At 30.7% G+C, this 10,811-nt stretch overlaps 1 protein-coding gene across 1 annotated transcript; it reads left to right on the plus strand.

Moving 5' to 3' along the window:
- The first annotated feature begins 1,788 nt into the window (after nt 1–1,788).
- On the plus strand, nt 1,789–3,824 carry LOC133203600 (glycoprotein 3-alpha-L-fucosyltransferase A-like). Its single transcript, XM_061339369.1, has one exon. It carries the CDS (start codon nt 1,975–1,977, stop codon nt 2,887–2,889), a length of 915 nt encoding a protein of 304 aa, XP_061195353.1. The 5' UTR covers nt 1,789–1,974; the 3' UTR covers nt 2,890–3,824.
- The last annotated feature ends 6,987 nt before the right edge of the window (nt 3,825–10,811 follow it).

The following is a 10,811-nucleotide window of genomic DNA, read 5'->3' on the forward strand; positions in this document are numbered from 1 at the left end:
TCATGCGTTACATAATAAGGTGCCAAAAGGGGCCAGAATGCAAAATCTTTGACGCTTTGTATCTCGAAAATGGGAAATATTTTGATAAGCAATTATGAAAAAAATGATGTTCAAAATAATGTTCTGAACTATATGCAACCTTTCAATTTTCGTTAAACCTCCCCTTTAAGGAGTTGAAGGGCCAGCCCCTAAATATTTCGTTTGCAAATATATTGGAAAGGAAAAAGGGTCTCTGCATAGTTGTTAAGCAAAAAATTTCAAAATCATGAGAGCTTTAAGATAATATCAAGAATAAGGAGCTGATCCCTCAAATTACGGGCCAAGTAGAGCCGTAAATCTTTAGTCTATAGCTCAATTTAATCTATATTAATTATCAATATTTTGCTACATATTTTGGAAGCAAAATTTTTCGGCTTAACAATTTATTTATGTCATTTTATGTGAACAAAAGCCTAAGTCATTTTCTCTCGAGATCTCATCTAGTTATTATTCTTTTTTCCTACCGATTTTGTGCAGAAGATTTTTCTGAAAGATCAATTTGCTTCAAATTTTCAGAGTTTATTTGTTTTCATCTAAAGTTTTTTACCGTTATATCAATATTTAAAAGTTCATTTCCTTCGGAAGTTCATGTAAATTCCTTTAATCGACTTTTAGAGGGTCTCTTTGTCGGAACTCAAAAACCGCTTTAGCTAAAAAGCTGTTTTTTTTTTTTAGAGATGATAGTCGACACATTGTTGTTGAGCACCTGCATTTTCAAAATTTTTGAAGTGCCTATTATGGAAGTAGGGTCGAAATTTAGCATATAAGTTTTCGAAATATTTTTTTTTATCATATCTTCAAAACGTTGAATATTTTCTTAAATCATATTGAATACAAATTGTATAGAATTATATCTTTAATGTGATATCAAAAAAAGGTTTGATCACATTAGGAGGCCAAGAGGGGCCAAAAGTCTTTGAAGCATTACTCATTAACGGTCAATATTTATTTATACATTACGGATTAAAAATGTTTATTTTAACAATCAACAGCAGTATATTATTATATTTACGTCATATGTTACATAATTAGGAGCCATCAGGGGGCCAAAATGCTAAATCTTTGGCACTCTATATCTTGAAAGTAGAAAATAATTTGATAAGATATTCCAAACAATAAGATTGTTTAAATAATGTTCTTAACAATACGCAAACTTTCAATTTTTGCTAAACGTCCCATTGAGGAGTTGAAAGCCCGGCCCCTATTTTTTTTTTTTTTTTTTTTTTTTGCAAATATCTTGGAAACAATAAAGAACAATAAAAGTGTTCAATCATTCTACTTTTTCTGGATGGAGAAGTCTTGTATACTCTTGGTCACCTTGTTTGATTGTATGTCTTTTTAATCACTGCACGAGCGATTTTTTTTGTTCGTGTCAGTGCACAGAGAGATCATTACGACGGTCGAGTATCAATTTTATACTAGTTAACAACCCTCGGTATTCTTATATTTTCAATAAATATTTCATAAGATTCAAGGTTATTGAAAAGAAATGTTTTGGATTTTAGAGTCTTGTATTCATGATTAAGTTGAATCCTTTTGTCATTTAACTACATGTACCTTATACTTAATGTTTGATTTTTTCTTTAAGAAAATATATGCTTACAGTAAACACACAGCCACATCCACCCACACCCCCAAACACACACACACACACACACACACACTCTCTCTCTCTCTCTCTCTCTCTCTCTCTCACACACAAATATATATATATATATATTTATATATATCTTTATTTATTGTAGTTCGCAGTCGGAGCTTTCCGTGCGGGTCTTTATTGTTATCGTTATCGCTACCGCATTTGTATTCCTCTTGTTTGAGTTATTCAAACCTCTGAGCACAACCGATATACCTCCAATAAAAGAGGCTTTTGACGTTAAGAAAAACTACTTGTCCACTGCATCAAACAATGGATGGAAAATATTATGGCACAATATGCCTTCATATTTAGTGAATAGTTTTAATTATGCTAAATCGAAAAAATGTAGGAAACATCCTAATTGTCACCTTTCATCAGATGCAAAAGATCTACAAAGAAGTGACGTTGTAATATTTACACAGTCTTATATGGGTGGTAATCCGCCACCTAAACAGCCTCAGCAGATATTTATTTTCAACTCTATGGAGAGTCCAGCATATATGGGACGACCTTCACCAAAGTGGGATGACAAATTAGACTGGCTAATGTCGTATCGTAGAAACTCAGATATATACAGACCGTATGGAACTTTGCTCAAACGAACCACGCCATTGGTGAAGAACTACACAGAAGTGTTTAAGAAGAAGAAACAATTTGGTGTTTGGATGTCTGGACATTGCCCCGTGCCATCTCGTCGTAGGGATTACATAAAAGAATTGAAGAAGTATATAAAAATCGATATGTTTGGTTCTTGTGGTGATCGGGTTTGTCTCAATAGATCTCCATATATTAGCGAGTGTTTGAGAAACTTTTCTAGGGATTACAAGTTCTATTTTGCATTTGAAAACAATATATGCGAAGACTATACGACAGAAAAATTATACAATTTATTTTTGGGCAATTTTGATGTGATACCTGTCATAAATGGGCCACAAACAGCAAAGGAATATTTACCGAAAGGGTCGTTTATAAGCGCTTTGGATTTTCACTCACCTATGGCTTTGGCAGAAAAACTTAAAGAAATTGCAGCCAGTGAGAAGATTTTTTCGCAATACCTTAGAGAAAAGGACAAATTTTATGAAATTGGTATTAACGAAGTATTTTTAAATTCGATGTGCAAGATATGTGACATTTTGGATAAAACAAATGGAAAACCTGAACGACCGAAAAGAACGATTTGGGAACGCTTCTTTTCTAAAGGAGGATGCTGATTAATTTTGAATGTCATTAATGTTTCTATAGCAAATAAAAGATGACTAAATGGGATACTAGTGACCCTTCATAGGTACAACACCTACAATTATGTAAGATACTGTTTCTTATTTTAGTATAGTGCACCTGCTAGTTACAATGTGGGTGAATTAAAAAAAAATGACCAAATGCATATTTATCAACCCACACTAAAAATACAGGCAATGAAAATAGATTTCTATGTCTCAGCATATGTCTTTAGATAGTGTCTAAATACCTGCCAAATATCTCGTTGATATCTCAATTAACAAAAAAGTTATGCCCAAAAATGATGCTAAAATTGTCAGGAGTGCAACACCTTTTTGTGACATTTTGAAATTTCAATATTTTTTAGAGATCTGTGAAATAAAAAACAATGCTTCATGTTAAAAATAAAGACTTTCCTGATAATATTCAAAGTATTGAGCTTTAAATGTGGACTGTCATAACTTTTGTTTAATAAAGTTGTAGTCATGGCTAATGTTCAAAAAAATGTTATACCATGTCAGGAGTGCAACAGAAAAAATGTAGTGTTGCCAATAAAACATCAATTGTAAAATTCTGATAGAAAATTGAGACAAAATAGAATTTTGGAATTGTAAAATAATAACTGATATACATTTTAAAACTTAAAAATGTTATATAAATCACAAGCAGCATTAATGAGAGTTAAGTATATGTGCATACCCAAAAATGTCAGGAGTGCAACATTTGATGTTTTGCTCCCAAGCATGAAAGAACTATTATCATTAAATGATTTTCTGATTTTTATTTTGGAAAATAGAGACACAAAGAACATTTTTACCAAATAGATTTATCAATTACAGGATCTATCTGTGCTTCAGGTCCATATTTCTATGGTCAGGAGTGCAACACATTTTTTTAAAGATTCAAGTTGTGTGTCGAAAAGACTTCTATTCATGCTTAGAAGTATTCATTAATTAATAATGATCTTTTTGTATAATTTAATGATAAATTATTGATAGTTTTATTAATAAAAATCCTTCCTTTTTCAATTTTATCAATTCAGATGTGTTTTTATCTTTTTTATGATTTTTTTAATGAACGTTAAAAATAAACACACTAAAACATTGTCATTAAATTCAAGTAATTCCTCCTCAACTTCACTGAAACAACAGAAAAAGTTCTTATGTAATTTTCACTTCACAATTCTACTTTAAAGGCCCCAATGCTTTTGGTCAGGAGTGCAACAAATATGTTAGAATTATAAATCATCCAAAAAGAATAAAACAAAAGAAAAAGTGATGAGTAGAATTTTTCTGGTGGGTTACTGTGTTTGTTCTCTAAAGGAAAATATGCTTTAAAATATATTTTATCTTTTAAATATACATTTAAGCTAGTTTTTTGGTATAAAATAGGGTTTTTTATTCCAGATAAAACGCGAATTTTAAATACTTTCATCTGTTTTAATTATGAAGTATTGGACTATAAATATTGCACAATTTCATTATCACTTGATGTTGCCAACACTTTATGAATTTTTGTGTTCTATGGTTTTAATTTTCAATTTTACTGCAGTCAGGAGTGCAACAAAACTGCTTTATAATTACCAATACTTTTTAACTATCTTTACTAAAAAATAAGTTGAAAAAAATGCTTGATACTATTTGATGTTCAAAACAATATGTCTATCAACAAATTACAGAAATTTTACAGTCAATTCAGGGAATAGTTTTCATCATTTCACATATATTTCAAATAAAATTTATTTATATTACACTTTGCAAATAATCATGTTTTAAGGTCTTCAAAATATGAAAAACCTGCTGTAAACGATGAAAAAATCAACACGACAAATTGATTTACAAAGTAAGAATGGGTTATTGTGTGTTATAATTTTTAAAACAATGTTAAATAAAATACATATCAGATGTCAGGAGTGCAACACAATAATGTAACATAGGGTCACTTCAAAATCTAGTATTTTTTGTAAGAGAAGTCGTAAATAACAATTCTTTTTTGGCTTAGATTTAAAGAATTGACTTGAACGGACAAAAAAGTGAATTTTGGGGAATTTTATTGCTTCATATTTTTCTCATATTAAAACTTTTCAAACCAGAATTGAAAAAATAATGTAAAATAACAATCAAAAAGCCAATTTTTTGTCACATGTACAAGAGAAGATACTCATTCAAGGTCTAGATTTAATCATTTATACCCTTTTTACCATTTTGAAGCATAAAAAACTATAATTTCTTGTGATTATGTATTTTAAAAAGTCTTTCAAGGTTTAATGATATTTTCTTTTTTCAAAAGAAATTTTACTAATAAAAATTCTGAAACTTTTTAATCCCATTGTCTATTCTATTGCCACTTAAGGATTTTAAACTAGAATGCGTGTGCAATATGATGATACAAGTGAAAATATGTTATATGTAGTTGAATTTTGCCAAAATAATTCAGTTTGGTGGTCATTTTTTTTAATTCACCCATATACGAAATTTCATAAGAGTAACTTACAATTGTTTATGGTTTTTTTTTTTTTTTTTTTTTTTTTTTTTTTTTTTTTTTTTTTTTTTTTTTTTTGTTTGTTTGGTTTTTTTTTTTTTTTTATTTAGTTCTATGATAAAGGATTTACACTTCACTAATACTTTTATTGTTCAGGTGATTGATGGGTATTTCATTAGGATTTAATATGAAAAGGAACTGTTTCAATTATAAGTTAGTCGTAAGTCAAATATAAAAGTATGATTTAAAAAAAAACAAAAACAAAACAAAACAAACAAACATATTCAAGCATTAGCCAGCTTTACTCAATATATCTATGAGCTACGTGTAGCCTCTTATAAGTTATTTATTTGACTTTTGAGAAAATTGCAGCAATTTGATTAAAGTGTTGATACAGAACCTATTAAGGAGAGGTTGCATAATGATCCGAATTTTTTGCACATACATTAAAAGCATAATTAGATACTTTTTAAAATTGACTTTACACATAAACAAACATACATACACAGCACGGCTGGAAGGTCTACGTACAGAATTTTCGAAATAGATATGAAATACCAAAAATATGAATACATAAAATATACTAAAATAATAATATAGATGACATAAATTTATCTATTTGTTTAGGTTTTCAAATATCTGGTTCCAGTTAATCCATCTTCTTTTATAAACATGAAGTTCACTGTTAATTTTTTTTTTTTTTTTTTTTTTTTTTTTTTTTTTTTTTTTTTTTAATACAATTTTTCTTCAAATTTAAAATACACATACAAGTATTTAACGATATTTTGGATAGTTATATTTTGTTTTTTTCCCCTTGATTGTTGAAAAATGTACTGTTTAATAAGTAGCAAAATAAGATTAATAATTGTGTCTTCTTTAATTGTGTATACATCAAATTTTATTATATTTACAGTTTTTTTTTTTCAAATATCCAATATTCTAAAAGAGACCACAATGGGTTAACTTTAGGACAATAAAAGAAAATATGTACAATTGATTCAACATTTTGCTGACATAAAGAACATAGATTAATTTCTCTCGTTTTAGACTGAAACAAATACTTATTTGTACCAAGAATCCTATGTATGATTCTAAAATTAAACCATAAAAGCCTTGTGTCTTTTGTTATTGAATAATATTTTTTTGAATCAATTTCCAATTAAATTCCTCCTGTAACTGCAGTTCTTTAGCCCATTTTGATTCACACTTTGGTGAAGTACATGTAATGACAAATATGTATTATAGATTGTTTTAGAACCTTTTTTTAATCTTTATCGATGATTTCCATAAATTTTTGCTGATAAGGTCTTGTGAAAGAATTTATGCTAACATTTCTAACATTTGGCCAAGAATGCAAAATTTCCCTTTTCATGCCAGAGACTTTTATAGAAAACTCTTCAACAAGATCATCAAAGCATATAAAATTACCCTTAATATCAAATAAATCACCAACTACAATAAATCCCTTTTCATACAATGGCCTTGAAAAAACGTACTTATTTTGAGTCATAATTTTATTATTATACCACAGAGGTTCCAAGAGAATATCTCCTTGGTTTTAGTTACATTTTTTGATTCCTCGACACCAGAATATAGGCTCGGATCTGTAGTTATGGATATTGCCAGTCATAGGCTTTTTAAACCCCCGCGTTTTACTGAAGAAAATGCAGCTAAAACAATCCGTTTTTTCCTTAAACTTCAATATGCCAACAAAGGAATTGACGCGGTTAATATAAGTAATATCCTTAATCACAAAAGCGTCCAGTCTTGTATTCCACCATATTTCAAGTTAAAGACTACACCTTGTATTTCCTACAAATATACATCGACTATTGCTTCCAAACTTTTTAATTACAAGAAAACTTTACAGGGCCTGGATATTGAATATCTGAAACATAATCCTCCATCGAGTTCATGTTCTTCTTCGCCCTATAACTATAGTCCTGCTGGACACGTTATTACTGGTGACGTAAATATAGTTAATAATGAGGATCTTAGATCACTAATTTTAAAAGGTCCTAAATTTTGGGAACCCAAATCCTTCAACTGGCGTAAGAATTTCATAAATATTATGGATTCTGTAGAGGACTACGCCAGGCGATGGGCTAGACATGAAAAAGAAGACCTTGACACTTTGTCAGAATGGATTAAATGTATCAGATGTATGTTAAAATCGCGCATTAAAAGATTGAGAGGCAATATGAAAACCATCTATCCTTCTGTATTCAATAATCCAGAAGTGAAAAAAGAATTAGATAGATTACATGATCAGTACGTACTGGTCCCTGCTGACAAAGCAGGTAACAACATTGTCTTTGTTTGTAAGGCTCATTATATTAAATGTATTTTAGAGGAACTTGGATTTAATTCTACAATTGGTAATCCAACTTATACTCATAGTTCCCTTTCTAAGGAAGAAATTCTTCAAAATCATATGTCAGTTTTGAATATTTTTAATATTCCAAACAACCAAAATGAATTCGAATTACCATATTTATATTGGATTCCGAAACTTCATAAAAATCCTTACAAACAAAGATACATAGCGGGTTCCAGTAAATGTTCAACAAAGCCTCTATCTTTACTCCTCACTAAGATATTAACAGTGGTGAAGGAGAAACTTCAAGAGTACTGTGCAACAATAAATTCGAGAAGTGGTGTAAATCAAATGTGGATACTTAAAAATTCCAAGGAACTTTTGGAAAATTTGAAATCACAAGATTTTACCAAAATCAACAGCTTTAAAACTTACGACTTTTCAACTTTATACACAACCATTCCCCACGATAAATTAAAGTCAAGGCTTTTTGATATCATTGACAGCTGCTTTATCAATAAAAATGGAACTCGTAAATATGCTTACCTTGTCATTGGTCATTTGCAAAATTATTTTGTTAAAAAAACATTCTGATTGTACACACAAGTACTCTGAAGTTGACATTAAAAAGATGCTTGAGTTTCTGATTGACAATATCTATGTGGTTTTTGGAGACCAGGTCTTCCAACAATCTATTGGAATTTCTATGGGTACCAATTGCGCCCCGTTATTAGCAGACCTTTTTTTTGTATTCGTATGAAGCAGAATTTGTCCAAAATCTTATACGTGAAAAGAAGAAAACACTTGCTGTGGCCTTCAACTCGACATTTAGATATATCGACGACGTATTGTCAATTAACAATGGCTATTTCCATTCTTATGTCGATACGATATATCCTGGTGAACTTGAGATAAAAGATACCACAGAGTCTGACACATCTGTTTCATATTTAGATATTTTACTTGAAAAAGACTTTAATGGTAATCTAACAACCAAGCTTTATGATAAACGTGATGACTTTAACTTTTCAATCGTCAACTTTCTTTACTTATGCAGCAATATACCTTCATCACCTCCATACGGGGTATATATCTCTCAGTTGATTCGATACGCAAGAGCATGCTCTACGTATGTACAATTTCTAAAACGAGGTAAATTATTGACAAATAAGTTGATGAAACAAGAATATCAGCTGTCTCGTTTAAAGTCATCATTTCGTAAGTTCTATGGTCGATACAATGACCTTGTCAGCAAACACAATTTATCATTGAGTCAAATGCTCACTGACCTTTTTCACACTAATTGTTAGGCCAATATTTACACACTGAATTGTCGACGGATTTTCCCGTGATTTCCCAATCATGACAAGGAGCACACGGCGGGTGTGACCGGTCGGCAGGGGATGCTCACTCCTCCATGGCACCTGATCCTACCTCTGATGTTTGGAGGTCCGTGTTTGCTCTGCTCCTATTTTGTATTATATAATGGACTTCTGAGCTTGAATACTGTTCGTTATCTCCATATATTTCATTACATGTTATAAGACATAAAAATTCTGAAAATACATACAGTACTTCTTTTCAAAAGCTATTTTGTGTATTCTTTCGTTTAAGTTTTGAATATTCTGGTCCAAAATGGGGACAGATTTACAAAATTACATTTTGTTATTTCAGTGAACAGTGGGATCCAACTAGACTTTGTAAATAGTAATCTGATGATCCAAGTTAATTTTAAAGATTTCATAAAACAGTAAATATTGGTCATCTTAAGACCACCATAAATATATACTGTTGTATGTAAATGTATCTGCAGTTGAAACTAATAAATATTGTATGAAACAATTTAACTGTTAGATGACCTTATTTTGTGATGTTAATTCATATCATTATATATGTTTGTTTGTTTGTTGTTTAACGTCCCTTTCGAGAATTTTTTACTCACATCAAGACGCCACCACTTGCCGGTGGAGAGCTGCAAATTTTGACCTCTGCTCGGCACTTAGGGCCATTGAGCAGTGAGGGATCATTTTCGTACCGGCACCTACTGCGATGCGGGACTTCGGTTTATACGGTCTCATCCGAAGGACCTGTCTAAGCGTTCTAGAGTGGGATTCGATCATTATATATGTAAATCCCCATTATACATGACGGTGAAAAAAATCATCAAAATAATGATCTTTCAATAATTTACATGTAAAGCTGAGTCACATGAGAAAGTAAAGTTATTCCCCTAGAGTTATCACGAAAAAATCAGAATGTTATATAGCTTTGGTTTAAAGAAGGCAAAAATGTGATTTTCATTTTTTCTCTCTCTGGATTTGGTTAACCGATAACATCTAATAAAAGGGATAACAGTCAGTTGACCTTCCACGCATATTTTAAAGCGGATTTCAGCCAAATTTGATTCCCAAAAGAAGTTGATGAATTTGACTACGAAATGTTCTGTATATCGGATTAATACATAGGAGTCATGGCAGGGGTGACCCGTCTACAGGGGATGCTTACTCCTTTTAGGCACTTGATTCCACCTCTGAAATTTCAGGGGGTCGGTGTTTAGTGCCCTAATCACGGGTTTCTATTATTTGTTGAGTTTTTGAATTCGATCACCGTTCCTTTTCTTCATCTTTTTTTATATGAAGCAGAATGGTTAAATTTATTCAAAACTTTGGGCTTTTTTTTTTTTACTTTCTCAATCTATTTACTACATTTGTCACATATGCATGGAAAGGCGTAGAATACTCCCACCTTATTTTACGTGTATTAAAATGAATATATAAAAATGTTAAAGCACTTGTAACTTTTGATGGTTTATTGAGTGACATTTTTAGTTGCAACCTATGTTTAATGCAAAGTGAAGTACGTTCACACATTTTATTCAACATGTATTTAATTGACTTTGAAATGCACTTTTTAAATTCTGGATGTTTACCATATGAAAGGGGAAGTTTCGATTAGGCTGCTCAGCGGCCCACTTTTTTTTCATGAATATAAATTTCAATTTATTTTTTTCAAAATTACTTATGAATTCAAGATAAATATGTTAACTTTTGGTATTCATATTTCAAAAGCTAATATGAGATGAATTCACACCGTAGCTGACACATACTTAGATGTACC

The sequence above is a fragment of the Saccostrea echinata genome, unplaced genomic scaffold, assembly GCF_033153115.1.
Source record: "Saccostrea echinata isolate AGI-Se365-2 ecotype Australia unplaced genomic scaffold, CSIRO_AGI_Sech_v1 ptg000051l, whole genome shotgun sequence".
NCBI classification, from domain to species: domain Eukaryota; kingdom Metazoa; phylum Mollusca; class Bivalvia; order Ostreida; family Ostreidae; genus Saccostrea; species Saccostrea echinata.